At 39.7% G+C, this 18,478-nt stretch overlaps 3 protein-coding genes across 3 annotated transcripts; 1 reads left to right on the plus strand and 2 right to left on the minus strand.

The window, feature by feature from the left end:
- Window positions 1–302: 302 nt before the first annotated feature.
- Window positions 303–3,259, minus strand: LOC138306306 (golgin subfamily A member 6-like protein 2). Its single transcript, XM_069247043.1, has 5 exons — window positions 3,043–3,259; window positions 2,620–2,825; window positions 1,696–1,858; window positions 1,031–1,315; window positions 303–853 (listed from the first exon to the last, which is right to left on the minus strand). The coding sequence occupies exons 1-5, from the start codon at window positions 3,257–3,259 to the stop codon at window positions 303–305; spliced, it is 1,422 nt and encodes a 473-aa protein (XP_069103144.1).
- A 508-nt stretch (window positions 3,260–3,767) lies between these two features.
- LOC138318033 (mucin-2-like) lies at window positions 3,768–10,056 on the plus strand. Its single transcript, XM_069260071.1, has 4 exons — window positions 3,768–4,916; window positions 5,047–5,219; window positions 7,090–7,225; window positions 7,812–10,056. The coding sequence occupies exons 1-4, from the start codon at window positions 3,787–3,789 to the stop codon at window positions 8,113–8,115; spliced, it is 1,743 nt and encodes a 580-aa protein (XP_069116172.1). The 5' UTR covers window positions 3,768–3,786; the 3' UTR covers window positions 8,116–10,056.
- LOC138318039 (D(2) dopamine receptor B-like) lies at window positions 9,904–12,680 on the minus strand. The gene has a single exon (XM_069260085.1). The coding sequence runs from the start codon at window positions 12,294–12,296 to the stop codon at window positions 10,770–10,772; it is 1,527 nt and encodes a 508-aa protein (XP_069116186.1). The 5' UTR covers window positions 12,297–12,680; the 3' UTR covers window positions 9,904–10,769.
- Between the last annotated feature and the right edge of the window lie 5,798 nt (window positions 12,681–18,478).

Below are 18,478 nucleotides of genomic sequence, written 5' to 3' on the forward strand. Positions count from 1 at the left end.
TCTTATTTACACGTATTTTGAAACGTCTAGCTATACGAAATTTGATATCAAAATAACGTTTCGTTATCCACATCGATTCATAAAATAGATACCAGAATCTTGGTACTTGAATGTAATCATAATCTTTGATGGTTGAATTACTTTAAAGACACGTTTCGACAATAGACATATTTTGCACGATGTATATTGCATTGAAAAAGACATTTAAGCCAACATGTTTTGAAACTGAAATCGCTGTAATATTTACCAGATTCAACCTCAAATCACGTTCATTATTTTACAGTTGAAACTACAACAACAGATCAATCTATACTGAGCACAACACCACCAACATCCGCCACTACGATGCCGACATCATCCACAACAATGCCGACTTCATCCACTACGATGCCGACATCATCCACAACAATGCCAAAATCTTCCACTACGATGCCAACATCTTCCACTACGATGCCAACATTTTCCACTACGATGCCAACATCATCCACTACAATGCCGACATCATCCACAACAATGCCGAAATCATCCACTACGATGCCAACATCTTCCACAACAATGCCAACATCATTTTCCACTACAATGCCAACATCATCCACTACAATGCCAACATCATTTTCCACTACAATGCCAACATCTTCCACAACGATGCCAACATCATCTTCCACCACAATGCCAACATCATCCACCACAATGCCAACATCATCCACTACTATGCCAACATCATCCACCACAATGCCAACATCATCCACTACAATGCCAACATCATCCACTACAATGCCAACATCTTCCACCACAATGCCAACATCATCCACCACAATGCCAACATCATCCACTACAATGCCAACATCATCCACTACAATGCCAACATCATCCACAACAATGCCAACATCATCCACCACAATGCCAACATCATCCACCACAATGCCAACATCATCCACCACAATGCCAACATCATCCACTACAATGCCAACATCATCCACCACAATGCCAACATCATCCACCACAATGCCAACATCATCCACCACAATGCCAACATCATCCACCACAATGCCAACATCATCCACCACAATGCCAACATCATCCACCACAATGCCAACATCATCCACTACGATGCCAACATCGTCCACCACAATGCCAACATCATCCACCACAATGCCAACATCATCCACTACAATGCCAACATCATCCACCACAATGCCAACATCATCCACCACAATGCTAACATCATCCACCACTATGCCAACATCATCTACTACAATGCCAACATCGTCTACCACAATGCCAACATCATCCACCACAATGCCAACATCATCCACTACAATGCCAACATCATCCACCACAATGCCAACATCATCCACTACAATGCCAACATCATCCACCACAATGCCAACATCATCCACCACAATGCCAACATCATCCACCACAATGCCAACATCATCCACTACGATGCCAACATCATCCACCACAATGCCAACATCATCCACCACAATGCCAAATCCACCACATGCCAACATCATCACCACAATGCCAACATCATCCACCACAATGCCAACATCATCCACCACAATGCCAACATCATCCACCACAATGCCAACATCATCCACCACAATGCCAACATCATCCACCACAATGCCAACATCATCCACACAATGCCAACATCATCCACCACAATGCCAACATCATCCACCACAATGCCAACATCATCCACCACAATGCCAACATCTTCCACCACAATGCCAACATCATCCACCACAATGCCAACATCATCCACTACAATGCAAACATCATCCACCACAATGCCAACATCATCATCCACCACAATGCCAACATCATCCACCACAATGCCAACATCATCCACCTACAATGCCAACATCGTCCACCACAATGCCAACATCATCCACCACAATGCCAACATCATCCACTACGATGCCAACATCATCCACTACGATGCCAACATCGTCCACCACAATGCCAACATCATCCACCACAATGCCAACATCATCCACCACAATGCCAACATCATCCACAACAATGCCAACATCATCCACCACAATGCCAACATCATCCACCACAATGCCAACACATACCCACCACAATCAACATCATCCCACAATGCCAACATCATCCACTACATGCCAACATCATCCACCACAATGCCAACATCATCCACCACAATGCCAACATCATCCACCACAATGCCAACATCATCCACCACAATGCCAACATCATCCACCACAATGCCCACATCATCATCCAGCACACATCATACAACATCATCCCACAATGCCAACATCATCCACCACAATGCCAACATCATCCACCACAATGCCAACATCATCCACCACAATGCCAACATCATCCACCACAATGCCAACATCATCCACCACAATGCCAACATCTCCACCACAATGCCAACATCTCCACCACAATGCCAACATCATCCCACCACATGCCAACATCTCCACCACAATGCCAACATCATCCACCACAATGCCAACATCATCCACCACAATGCCAACATCATCCACCACAATGCCAACATCATCCACCACAATGCCAACATCATCTACCACAATGCCAACATCATCCACCACAATGCCAACATCATCACCACAATACAATGCCAACATCATCCACCACAATGCCAACATCATCCACCACAATGCCAACATCATCCACTACGATGCCAACATCATCCACCACAATGCCAACATCATCCACCACAATGCCAACATCATCCACCACAATGCCAACATCATCCACCACAATGCCAACATCATCCACCACAATGCCAACATCATCCACCACAATGCCAACATCATCCACTACGATGCCAACATCATCCACCACAATGCCAACATCATCCACACAATGCCAACATCATCCACCACAATGCCAACATCATCCACCACAATGCCAACATCATCCACACAATGCCAACATCATCCACCACAATGCCAACATCATCCACTACAATGCCAAACTCATCCACCACAATGCCCAACATCATCCACTACAATGCCAACATCGTCACCACAATGCCAACATCATCCACCACAATGCCAACATCATCCACCACAATGCCAACATCATCCACCACAATGCCAACATCATCCACCACAATGCCAACATCGTCCACCACAATGCCAACATCGTCTACCACAATGCCAACATCATCCACCACAATGCCAACATCATCCACCACAATGCCAACATCATCCACCACAATGCCAACATCATCACACCACAATGCCAACATCATCCACCACAATGCATCCTCACAATGTCATCCACCACAATGCCAACATCATCCACCACAATGCCAACATCATCCACCACAATGCCAACATCATCCACCACAATGCCAACATCATCCACCACAATGCCAACATCATCCACTACAATGCCAACATCACACAATGCCAACATCGTCCACCACAATGCCAACATCGTCACCACAATGCCAACATCATCCACCACAATGCCAACATCATCCACCACAATGCCAACATCATCCACCACAATGCCAACATCATCCACCACAATGCCACCACAATCACATCCACCACAATGCCAACATCATCCACCACAATGCCAACATCATCATACCACAATGCCAACATCGTCACCACAATGCCAACATCGTCCACCACAATGCCAACATCATCCACCACAATGCCAACATCATCCACCTCATCCACAATGCCAAACATCATCCACCACAATGCCAACATCATCCACCACAATGCCAACATCATCCACACAATGCCAACATCTTCCACCACAATGCCAACATCATCCACAACAATGCCAATATCATCCACTACAATGCCAACATCGTCCACCACAATGCCTCCAACGTCTTCCACCACAATGCCAACATCATCCACAACAATGCCAACATCATCCACCACAATGCCTCCAACTTCTTCCACCACAATGCCAACATCATTCACTACAATGCCTCCAACTTCGTCCACCACAATACCAAATATCTTCACAACAATGGCGTCTTCATCTGCTGCAACAATACCTCCAACATCCTCCACTACAATACCTCCAACATCCTCCACTACAATGCCTCAAACATCCTCCACTACAATACCTCCAACATCCTCCACTACAATACCTCCAACATCCTCCACTACAATACCTCCAATATCTTCCACTACAATGCCTCCAACATCCTCCACTACAATGCCAACTTCTTCCACTTCAGTACCTCTAATATCTTCCACTACAATGCCATCAACACCTTCCACTACAATGCCAACATCTTCCACTACAATGCCATCTTTATCCTCTACAATACCTCCAACATCTTCCACTACAATACCTCCAACATCTTCCACTACAATACCTCCAACACCTTCCACTACAATGCCATCTTCATCCTCTACTATACCTCCAACATCTTCCACTACAATACCAAATACATCTGCCTCCACTACAATACCTCCAGCATCATCCACCACCACGATGCCGTCTTCATCTTCCAATTCGATTCCGACTGTATCTTCAACAACGTCAACAATTCCACAAACAATGTCAACAATTCCACAAACAACGTCAACAATTCCACAAACAACGTCAACAATTCCACAAACAACGACGACAATCCCACAAACAACGACGACAATTCCACAAACAACGTCTACAAATTCACAAACAACATCAACAATTTTTACAACGTCTACTGTCCCTCAAACAACATCCACTACAATTCCACCTAGTACAACTAGTACAATTCCACCAACCACAACACCCACTGTTCCACCGACTGTGCGTCTGGTGAATGGATTCTCGTCATCGTCTGGTCGTGTAGAGGTTCTCCATAACGAAACGTGGGGCACGATTTGCGATGACGGCTGGGGCAACACAGATGCCGGAGTTGTATGTCGCATGCTTGGATACAGGTAAATTAAAAACATAAGACAGATTTCCAAAATTCTTAGAAATAAATATTTTCATAGGTGTTACAAAGTTAGATATAAATGTGTAAAATATTCCTTTAATATGCGATAGTACATTTTTGTTTTCTTTTAGCCAAGGAACCGCCTTACGATTTGGCGTTTTCGGAGAAGGAAACGACACAATATGGATGAATAATGTCAACTGTACAGGATCCGAGTCATACATCCAAAACTGTTCCTTCAGTGGTTGGGGAGTCTCATGCAGTCATAGCAAAGATGCTGGTGCCATTTGTTTTGACGACATTGGTAAAAATAAATTAATTAAAATACGAACTTTAATTTTGAACATGGTTTTATATGCTATGTTTAATCGAAAGGTATCGCTAACGTCTATCTTTATTTGATTCGTTACTGTTGTTACAATTCAAACTTACTGTTACAGTCGAAACTCGTTATCTCGAAATCGCTTGAGTCGAAATTCCGGTTGAGTCGAATTAATTTTGAAGTCCCGTTTTTTGTCCTTCTTTGTGTATGTATTTTAAGATCGGATGACTCGAATTTCGATGACTCGAAACTCCGGTTGTGTCAAAGTCAATTCCTGGTCCCTAGAACGGATATTCAACGAAAAAAATAGTCGCTATCTCGAATTTAATTTTAGTCAAAATTTTAAATTAAAAAAAAATATAACATTGATACAAACAATTGAAATTCACCTGTGGTTTGTCGTAACACGTGATTGGTTTACCTGCACATATCGCGATCGGTATTTGCAGATTCAGGCCTATGGGAACATACTACAACAATGACTGCTAATTAATAATTGTTTAATAATCCATTCAAGTCTTCCTAATTAGTGTCACTTTGCAATTGTGACTTACCTGTACATAAACACGACGTGTGTTTACACAATCGCACTCAGCATGGCTCGATCAGCGTGGCTGATCATGACCGGAAGCGTGTTTGTTTACGAATCATTAGAAACGAAAGTGTTTTCTAAGGTTTGTATGGAATGTTGATAGTGCAAAATAATTTAACAAACCCACAATGTTAAATGTTTAACTAGTCGTTGCAGATGTACTAGTATCTTAGCCTACAGTAGTCATACAATGTATTTCTTCGTTGGTATAGAAATCTACTTTCGTTTCATTTACCGTAAATTATATTAACCGGTAGAAACGGAGAGTGTAGTCTGCTCACGGTAGGTGAAAACTATTGTTTATTTTACTATTTCGAAAAACCATTAAATTCTGAAATAAGAAAGATGTTTGTTTTTTATTTGTTCAGGTACTACATTCCGTATAAGTTTGATGTATGAACCATTGAAGTCAGTATACGTATAACCACCGGGAAATCAGTGTGCATGCCTTATAATCGTAATTCAATTTTTTTTATTTACAAATGTATTTAAAAAAAATCCCAAAAAATCCGAAAACATACAACTAAAAAGATTTAATATAAACCTTTTAAGTTGGAAAATCACGATAATTTGCTGATCACGGTAATACTGTTATATGTGAGAATACCATGTTTTTTATTAATTGATTTTTGACGACATGCTATCTAATTTTACGTAAACATTCATAATTCAATTAAATGATATATCGCCGTTTCAAGTAAAAACCTTTCACAGAAATAGTGTTTGGTAGGTTTTTTTTAAAGACAAATCTAACACGTTTGGTCTGTCTGGTCCTATGCAACTCCATACAATTAAGAAAGAGCAGAAAATCTGGTTATTTTAGCACATATCACCATCCTGTACTTTTGTTTCAATTATTGTATGGTTATTTCTTACATAAGTAATTTAAATACCTTGATTTCATTTATAACAGTACACTATTCTCTCCTCTCAGTACTTTGATCTATTGTTCATATAACAGTACACTCAGCACGTAGATTTATTCGTCTAACTGCAGTACATACAGTACTTTTCGTCTATCTGCAGTACCCCCAGTACTTTGATTTATTCGTCTAACTGCAGTACACACAGTACTATTCGTCTAACAGCAGTACCTCAATACTTTGATTTATTCGTCGAAATGCACTACACTCAGTATATTGATTTATTCGACTAACTTCAGTACACTCAGCACTTAGATTTATTCGTCTAACTGCGGTACAATCAGTACTTTGATTTATTCGTCTAACTGCAGTACACTCAGTACTTTGATATATACAGGCACGGCTGACTTCGCCGTCCGTCGTGGAGAATCTGATATGGTGGAGGTGTATTACAGTGGACAGTGGGGCTATGTCGGAGGCGAGCTGTGGACGGATGATGACGCTAACGTCGTTTGTGTCATGTTGGACTTTAAGTATGTAACTCTTCATCATAGGAATAAAGACAAAAAATCAGGGAGAAGTTGATTAGTTTCTTATCACCAAAATTAGTTCATGTATATATACAAGATGTATGATTAATTTAAAAAATAACCATGATATTAATGTGATATATTTACAGTCACTAGTGAATTGATAGTATAAACCCCGTTGATTTCAACCAACGTGTTCTCAACTTTATTTCTCGATAGATAGAGTATGCCACGTGCAATTTGGAGCCACGCTATTGGATATACGATGATCCGCATTTGACACTGTCAGTATTTTGCAGTCCATTCCAAATATCGATATCCTACTCAACTTTATCCTTCGATAGAACCACCAGAAAGATACTTTAATCCTTTAATACCGCTATTGTGACGTCATGGTACTTTATTACGTCATGTTTACAACACTATGACATTATACACAAAAAACAAAAGTGCTGGCATGATTTTGAGAAAGTGCTTAATTATTTAATGTTACAGAATCTCTATGAAAAAATATATGCGTTCAGATATTCTTTTGTTATTTTAAAAAAAATATTGAAATATATGCTGTTCAAATCTCTTTTTCTTTTAGCTCAGGGACTGCGCATACAGTTAACCATTTTCACGGGCTCTACAACCGAACACAACCCACGTGGATGGACGGCGTAGAGTGTTCGGGTTCCGAGTCTTCTATCCTTGACTGCCAGTTTGACGGATGGGGTGTGATTGTTTCAGACTACAACAGTTCCTACCAGAACACTGCAGCCGTGACCTGTTCAAGTACACCTGACCTTAATTCAGGGGCAATAACTCCGAAATTCAATGTTAATTTAGGTGTATTAACCCTGATAGTTTTTGTTATGCGCTTATGTAGCCATTTAGAGATTAATTATTAATTATCTTTTTAAAAAAATTGCAATGGAATAATTTATTTAAGAAATTTGTAATCTTTAGCAGATATAAAACTGGTTGCCAAGTTGGTCGTTTACCTGTGAGAGTCATGGCAATATTTTAGATTAATCACGATTTTTTTCCCGATTATGTTGGCGTTGTTTGTATGGGTAATTTAAAGGAAAAATGTGTAAAGAATACTTTAAATACTGGTTGACTATAAATACCTAATTTATTCAAAACTTAATTAATGAAAGCGAAACATTACAAAGAATGCTTATGTTATGATCATTATCAATGCACTTTGCCGTCCATGACATGCTAGCAGTATCTGATCACACTTTAGATGTTGACTTCAAATGAACATTTACAAGTCTGTACAACCTGTATACCATTTTTACGCTAATATCGTTTATATTAGCCTTTATATTTGTGTTAAATTTGAATTATGTTTGTTATAAATATAAATAATAAAGATGGATGTACAGTCAAACCGTTCTATAAAGACCTGCCAACGGTACCAAGGAAAATGGTCTTTATATAGCCAAGTGGTCTCTATACATAGCACAAATTGTGTTTGAATTGACCATTTAGGACCCTGAGAGAAAGTGGTCTTATTGAGAAGGCGATCTATATACAAAGGTGGTCGCTAAGACAGGTTTTACTGTACATACCATAGACTTTCAGCAGTGTTAGAATGCATGTACATATTAAAGTTTTAGGTAAATTAACGCATTTTAAACTCGGATTAAACTCTGATCTTAGCTGAATCTTAAAATGTGTTTGTAGAATTATTGCTCTTTTTTTTTATTAAGAAGTTTAAAAAGACGTCCCGTGGAAAATATCATGACATTACCACTAGTTTTAGTTCTGGGTCACTAGTTAGAATCCTATCTTATGTAGCTGCCAGTCTCTAACCGCTGGTCGGTGAATTTTCTCTGTGTACTCTGACTTTCCTCCATCTCCTAAACATGCCGCGTCCTTATCAACAAAGATAGGGCGAGTCAAAGCTACATTTCACCCATACTTATATCCGCCTAAAGTCCAAATAATTAAATAAGCAAATATTTTTTCATTTTGCTGTATATCTCTTAAATTGTATAGGAAATCAGCCATACTTTAAATTTTACAGTACTTTTTATAGTACTTGCAATAATTATAAGAAATAACTTATTGGTTTGAAATAACTCTGAGAAGGAGAAACATCTTTTAGTGACCTTAGTTACTTTAAAAATGATGTTAACCCAGCTCACTACCCATGGAGGATAAAATAAAATGAAATATACATGTATGTATACGGAGAATGAAAATTGACCGCAAATGTAACTTTGTTTCGTTTTCCTTCGAAAGATGATGGATAGGGCTTTATATATTAAGTAAAGTAATTGAGATAACTCGGGGTTTAAAAATAAACGATACTTCATATTCATATTTACGAATTATTCCTAGAAAAGGTTTGGAGAAAAATTAACCTTGTGACCTCGAGATTTTTGTTATAAATAGGAGCATGTGACTATATAGTTTTATCTCTTAAGGAACAATTCCTGTGTCCCATGTATTCTGACGATGTGTATCTGTTGACAGATAGTGCACTTTAAGTTGAGAAGGTCATCGCTGTTAATATATTATCAGAGACGGCAGGGAAGTATACATATATACCTGTATCCGGGAGGATGCTTCAAGTACATGGCGAGGAAATCCCTTAAGCCATCAGGACACGATTTTCTAACCACACGATAGACACATGAACCGCCGCATCATGTCTCTTTGTTAAACAAAGAACAAAAACAACATTTAGATATGACTAACCCAAGTTTTCATTTTCCTAAACCCAGACATGAAATATCGTAGAAATATAAACATTGGTCCAGAAAATTATATATATTATAATGTCTAATTCTGGTGTCAAGGTCAGAAGATACATGGATTATGTACAGATTTACGAAGCGCAAAAAAAAAAAAAGAAAAGAAAAAAAATCTAAAAATACTGTATTTAGTATACAGTATGTTTAGTATATTTTTTGCGCGCCGCGAACCTGTGCATAAGTCAAATAAAATCTCATTGATATTAATTATTTCAACGTTTACTACCACATCCATTGAAAGATGATATCACAAAAACCATCTTGTGTTACGTTAAAAAGTTGCACGTAATATTGCTTTGGGTAGATTGTCAAATTACTTCAATAGAGAATGGGTTTCAAAGTTTAGCGGCCCCGCTATATGAACTAGTGACACTGTATCTGAATATATACTTGCTCATCACATATTTTTGGAGACATAAATTTATATGCACCTCAACAATTACGTGTCGACAACAATTCATATACATGTATAAGGCATTGGTGCATTAACTGTTGATAAAGTTACTTTTTTTCAAATGCGCCAAGAAGACCACTTATAGACATAAAATAAATTAACCGAACTCCCGTAAAATCACTATGCCAGTGACTTTATGAAAAGACGGCACTCATTTTGCGTTTAATATTAACATAGATATGGTCATTATCGCAAATAGATTAAATACATATTTTTTTTTGCATGCCTCTTGTCTTTAGTGTATATTTTCAATAAGATTCTAATAAACAGTTTAATCAAACGGTCATCACCTTTAACAAACAATCAGGTTTTTTTCTTTAGTGCACACAATAATTAGTGACTATGATAAATCCATTCTATTTCTTCTACACTTTCGCATCATACGTTTGAATTGGTCTCTGAAATGTCTGTCCATGAACCCGTAAACGATGGGGTTAACGGCATTGTTGATGAAGAAGGAATATCTCATTATTGGTCCGATGAAACCAAAAGCACTGGCCAGGTTTCTACGCATGACGTCATCAACATTCCTCGTAATGACGTGAACGAAATACGGTAGATACCCTCCAAACGAAAGCACAGAGACAACGAGAAACATTAAAGTAACTCTTTTACTCTTACTTATCAACTGACTGATTTTTTTCTTTGAAATTCTATGATCCACGAATCGTTTAACTGATTTCTGCGACTTCAGTGATTTGGATTTTGCTACCGCTTCTTGTTTGCTATTACCGGAATCGTTCTTTGAACTAACTTCCAAAAAGTGTGCATTATTGTTTTCATTCTTGATCATCGTGTTTTGTTCAGAAGGCAACACATGAGGTAAAGTTGATATTTTAAATGAAGTCTTATGGATCACAGCGACCTGTCCGATGCCGTTTATTATGCCATTTTGTTGACACTCATCACCGGTCGTATTGCCTTCGTCAAGATTGTCTTCGTTCGAGCAATTCGGCTCCAGTTCACATGTGCCGCTGACGGAAGTGACTGTGGGCTCACTTTCGGCCGATATTGTAGGTTCATTATCCTGTAGTTGTTCTTCCTTGGCCGGTGGGTCCTCTAGTTCGACCACGGGTTCCGGGTTGACCACGGCAGCGAATTTTACAGATTTCTGTTGTGCTCGTTCAATTTGACGTTTTATAGTTTGCTGGCGTCTAATCCGCTTAGCCGCTTTCGTGGCTCTTCTAAATCTCTCACTTTTCATGAGTTTTCGTCCAATCAATGAATAAAAGACAATACACAATACAAAAAGAACAATATACAAAACGAACAAAACACCAAAATATATGGATTCCGATGAAGTTCCGCTATATTTGTCAACAACATTGCATTCATTTCCTTTGAGCATGTTGATAGGCGTTATAACATGTACACTTCCGTACATGGCTAGAACTGGACTGCAACCACCTACAACGACCAGACCTATCAAACCGCTTATGGTTCTTGCTTCTGACCTTGTCAGTTGCCGGTCGGTCGCCTTGCAGATTCTTCGATAACGTTCAATGGCAATGACGTCCAAGAGAAGCGGAGAATACATCGAGAAGATGAAATTTATCAACACAAAAATTCTGCATGTCCAATCTGATGTGAATGTATACGGGTGAATGGAATCGTAAATCACATAAGGAATGCTGACTGAGCATGCCACCAGATCCACGCTACCTAGCCATAGAATAAATGTTCGATGGATGCTCGGCTTGAACCGGACGGCATACACAAGAATGGTTAAAGAGTTCCCAAACGTTCCGAAGATACACAGAACTCCGAGAAACACTATCAATGGTATACCAGTGGCACGTAAGTTCATAATTTCTTCCTCCTCTAGAGAAATATTGAAAACTTTGTCACCTTCGCTGGAATTATGCATGCTTGCGAGTTTTGAATCTGCACAACTCACCCAAACATTAGTTAACGAAGTTAGCTAGTTGTTTCCTCTTTTCGGTATTATGCTACATGATGAGGCGCGTCCACAAATTTCAATTCACTTACGGTTATTATGCGGCGCCCTTCCGTTGACTTGAGCGTGTACAAAATAGGCGTGTATGTAATTTTATATCAAAATACATGTGTCCGTCGTCTCATTTATAAACATGTTCTCTGTCTGAAGTGTATACGTATAATCCCTCAAATTCGAGGTGCGCGTTTGCGTATACAGTATACACGATATAGTAATACTATTTGAACCCGAGCTCATCCTACAACAGCCAAAAACCGGAAGCCCCAAGGGATCACCCTGCAATTCTCCTCATATTAGACTATCTGCTACAGTATTTAATTAGTCAAAGTATAAGTGGGGTCAAAGATAAAATTAATACAAGTATACGGTTGGCAAGCCGAGATATAGCGAGCATACGCCACTTAAGAGCTATTTCCGTCTTAAGTACGTGTTCGAACTATCCGCTGGTACATCTTAGACCTATACGAAGTATATGCAGTCAGTACTTAAAAGTTCTTAAGTATCTGTTGTAATTGAAAGTATTCGCACTTAATGTTTTTGCAGATTTTTTTTAGAAAAGTGGCTAGTGTAATATTACGTAATATACATATTTGTAATAGAAATATGAATCAAAATCTTTTGTATTCGAGAGTTATGCGAAAATAGTTTGTCTAATTAGTTTTATTTTCTTTAACGCCTTATCAGCAACTACTTGGCTATTCAAGGACGATTAGCCTTTGTTGTGAACTATAAGTGTATAGAATCTGTTTCTGCCTATAGCCACTTGAGTTTTCAAAGATCAGGCGAAAGAGCAGAGGCATACCCTCGAAATGAAACCCCATCTGTGTTCTATTTCTATCGAACCCCCTTGTGAATTAGACAAGATGGTAAAATGAAACTTAACGTTTGATATAGGGTTTGTTTGCTTGTTTTATTAATGAACGTCCTATTAACAGCTATAGTCATTTAAGGACGGCCTCCCATGTATGCGTTGTGTTGCGTGTATGTTGAGCGAGGTGCGTGTTTTGGGAAACTGCGGTATATCCATGTTGTATCTTCTTGTATAGTGGAACTGTTGCCATTTTTATAGTGCTATATCACTGAAGCATGCGGCTGAAGACACCAAGCAACACACTCCACCCGGTCACATTATACTGACAACGGGCGACCCAGTCGTCCAAATCCCTGTATGCTGAGCGCTAAGCAGGAGCAGAAACTACCATTATTATAGACTTTGGTGTGTCTCGGCCAGGTGACAGAACTAAGAGCCTTCCTCACAGGTGCGAACGCACAACTCAAGGGCAAAAGTGAGGCGGTGCCAAGGGAGGCATTAGGAAGGAGAAAGTCTGTTAGGAAGAAGAGAAAAGATAAGATCCTAAATTTAGTCGCCTTTTACAATCATGCGATAGGGACAGCAAGTACGATTCTAACGCCCTACCAGCAGGGCAGTTGCTATAGGTAATTAATCCAAAATCAAATACGTTGAATATTGGAATGAATAACAGTTGAGAACAATGTAATTAGTTCTTATTATAAGTCATTTTAATGATATACAGGCACTGCAGCGGCAAAAGATCACAATACAAGGCCTTAACGGTCATTTGACTACTTTGGCAATAGCCGTATAGGAAATTAATAAGATATGGTGTCATGGTAGCCATCTTCGATTTGGGACAAACCAGAGATGTAACAAAACATTTTCAAGATCATATATATCAGGGTCATTTCAGGCAAGTTTCATCCAAATTGCACCGGTAGAAGTTCCAAATGTGTTTTCAATATGGTGACTGTGGCGGTCATCCTCATCCTCGATATTCCAGGGGTTCCGATCACTTAAGATCTCAACACCCCTGGACTATCTCATAGTGAAATTGAAGGCAGCTCAGCTGAAAATATTTGACCAATCACAGGCTAGCAAAAATTTCCTTTGAAGACTACAGAGAGAGCGACGCCTAACATCAAAGCCACACAGTCAACCACAGTGTACCGTTATACGGCTCTTTTGATGTACATCAAATGACTAAATTACCTGTTCTATTCTGTTGCCTCCAGTTTTACTATGAGATAGTCCAGGGGTGTAGAGATCGTAAGTGATCGGAGCCCCTGGAATATCGAGGATGGGTCATCCTGGATTCCAGATCGACCCAAAAATAAAAAACACTTGGTAGGGACCATGTAAGAATCAGTTCGTGCAAGTTTCAGCCAAATTGCATGGGTATAACTTTACAAGAAGTTCAAAATATATTTTCAAGCCATCTTGGATTTCATATCGAAATAAACTATAACAACACTTAGTCGGGACCATGTTAGGATCATTTTAATGCAGGTATCAACTAAATCATTTGAACTTGAGAAGTTCAAAATTCAAGATTTTAGAGTATTTGACCCGCAACCTTGATAGTAGGTCAACGTAATTCATTTTCACAACTTTGGTAGCCCTTTATCTCAGCATGCTACTGGCTAAAGATGAATACTCAGGGCCTTTCAGCTAGTTTGAAGTAGTGAAAAGATTTTAGCCTAATTCCCCCCTTTGCCCTTGAAGGGAGGTCAAGGTAATTCATTTAAACATCTTTGGTAACCCTTCATACCAGCATGCCATAGGCCAAATATGACTACCTTGGACCATTTTGTTAGTTAGAAGAACTCATTCAAAGAATTTAGCCTATTTGACCCCTGTGACCCTGAAAGTAAGTTAAGGTAATTCATTTTCCAACTTTGATAGCCCTTTATCCGTGCATGTTACAGGTTGAATATGAGTACTCTGGGCTTTATGGTTATGGAGAAAAAGTCGTTCAAAGATGCTAGCCTATTTGACCCCATGTGACCTTGAAAGTTGATGAAGGTTATTCATTTTAACACCTTTGGTAGCCCTTAATCCCAGCATGCTACAAGCAAAATATGAGTACCCTTGAACTTTCCGTTAGTTAGAAGAAGTCGTTCAAAAAATTAGCCTATTTGACCAATGTGGCCTTGAAAATAGGTCAAGGTCATTCATTTTTCACAACATTGGTAGCCCTTCATCAAATCATGCTACAGACCAAATATGAGTACCGTGGGCCTTACGGTTATTGAGAAGAAGTCATTAAAATATCTTTTTTTCACCAATGAAAAAGTTTGAGCTTGTAATTTTACTTCAAAATAAAATATTAAAAATAATTTATTGCAACCCGAAAGAATTCTGTGGCACTATGTCCTATATGGAATGAAGTACTGATTGCGCATGCACCGAAAGCACAAAACATTATTTTATATTATTTAAGTGTTAATTAAACATACATGTAAACAATTAAACACCAATTATTGTTTGAAAAAATGAGTATCATTTATACTCTGTCTGCAGGCCAGTGGAGCATCTTTCAAGGTCCATCAACACAATAACTGCTCACAAGGTCACACAGAAGTCTTAACGGTCCATCAACACAATAACATCATACAGGGTCACACAGTAGTCTTAACGGTCCATCAACACAATAACGTCACACAGGGTCTTAACGGTCCATCAACACAATAACGTCATACAGGGTCACACAGTAGTCTTAACGGTCCATCAACACAATAACGTCATACAGGGTCACACAGTAGTCTTAACGGTCCATCAACACAATAACGTCATACAGGGTCACACAGTAGTCTTAACGGTCCATCAACACAATAACGTCACACAGGGTCACACAGTAGTCTTAACGGTCCATCAACACAATAACGTCATACAGGGTCACACAGTAGTCTTAACGGTCCATCAACACAATAACGTCATACAGGGTCACACAGTAGTCTTAAACGGTCCATCAACACAATAACGTCATACAGGGTCACACAGTAGTCTTAACGGTCCATCATCAACACAATAACGTCATACAGGCACACAGTAGTCTTAACGGTCCATCAACACAATAACGTCATACAGGGTCACACAGTAGTCTTAACGGTCAACCAACACAATAATAACGTCATACAGGGTCACACAGTAGTCTTAACGGTCCATCAACACAATAACATCATACAGTGTCACACAGTAGTCTTAACGGTCCATCAACACAATAACGTCATACAGTGTCACACAGTAGTCTTAACGGTCCATCAACACAATAACGTCATACAGGGTCACACAGTAGTCTTAACGGTCCATCAACACAATAACGTCATACAGGGTCACACAGTAGTCTTAACGGTCCATCAACACAATAACGTCATACAGGGTCACACAGTAGTCTTAACGGTCCATCAACACAATAACGTCATACAGGGTCACACAGTAGTCTTAACAGTCCATCAATACACAATAACGTCATACAGGGTCACACAGTAGTCTTAACGTCCATCAACACAAAGTCAACAGGGTCACACAGTAGTCTTAACGTCCATCAACACAATAACGTCATACAGGGTCACACAGTAGTATTACATGTAACGGTCCATCAATACAATAACGTCATACAGGGTCACACAGTAGTCTTAACGGTCCATCAATACTATAACGTCATACAGGGTCACACAGTAGTCTTAACGGTCCATCAATACTATAACGTCATACAGGGTCACACAGTAGTCTTAACGGTCCATCAACACAATAACGTCATACAGGGTCACACAGTAGTCTTAACGGTCCATCAACACAATAACGTCATACAGGGTAGTCACGTCCATAGTCTTAACGTGTTTAAGTCCATCAACACAATAACGTCATACAGGGTCACACAGTAGTCTTAACGGTCCATCAACACAATAACGTCATACAGGGTCACACAGTAGTCTTAACGGTCCATCAACACAATAACGTCATACAGGGTCACACAGTAGTCTTAACGGTCCATCAACACAATAACGTCATACAGGGTCACACAGTAGTCTTAACGGTCCATCAACACAATAACGTCATACAGGGTCACACAGTAGTCTTAACGGTCCATCAACACAATAACGTCATACAGGGTCACACAGAGTCTTAACGGTCCATCAACACAATAACGTCATACAGGTCACACAGTAGTCTTAACGGTCCATCAACACAATAACGTCATACAGGGTCACACAGTAGTCTTAACGGTCCATCAACACAATAACGTCATACAGGGTCACACAGTAGTCTTAACGGTCCATCAACACAATAACGTCATACAGGGTCACACAGTAGTCTTAACAGTCCATCAACACAATAACGTCATACAGGGTCACACAGTAGTCTTAACGGTCCATCAACACAATAACGTCATACAGGGTCACACAGTAGTCTTAACGGTCCATCAACACAATAACGTCATACAGGGTCACACAGTAGTCTTAACGGTCCATCAACACAATACACGTCATACAGGGTCACACAGTAGTCTTAACGGTCCATCAACACAATAACGTCATACAGGGTCACACAGTAGTCTTAACGGTCCATCAACACAATAACGTCATACAGGGTCACACAGTAGTCTTAACGGTCCATCAACACAATAACGTCATACAGGGTCACACAGTAGTCTTAACGGTCCATCAACACAATAACGTCATACAGGGTCACACAGTAGTCTTAACGGTCCATCAACACAATAACGTCATACAGGGTCACACAGTAGTCTTAACAGTCCATCAACACAATAACGTCATACAGGGTCACACAGTAGTCTTAACGGTCCATCAACACAATAATGTCATACAGGGTCACACAGTAGTCTTAACGGTCCATCAACACAATAACGTCATACAGGGTCACACAGTAGTCTTAACAGTCCATCAACACAATAACGTCATACAGGGTCACACAGTAGTCTTAACGGTCCATCAACACAACACAGTCATACAGGGTCACACAGTAGTCTTAACGGTCCATCAACACAATAACGTCATACAGGGTCACACAGTAGTCTTAACGGTCCATCAACACAATAACGTCATACAGGGTCACACAGTAGTCTTAACGGTCCATCAACACAATAACGTCATACAGGGTCACACAGTAGTCTTAACGGTCCATCAACACAATAACGTCATACAGGGTCACACAGTAGTCTTAACGGTCCATCAACACAATAACGTCATACAGGGTCACACAGTAGTCTTAACGGTCCATCAACACAATAACGTCATACAGGGTCACACAGAAGTCTTAACGGTCCATCAAC

Source organism: Argopecten irradians, chromosome 1 (genome assembly GCF_041381155.1).
Source record: "Argopecten irradians isolate NY chromosome 1, Ai_NY, whole genome shotgun sequence".
Lineage (NCBI taxonomy): Eukaryota > Metazoa > Mollusca > Bivalvia > Pectinida > Pectinidae > Argopecten > Argopecten irradians.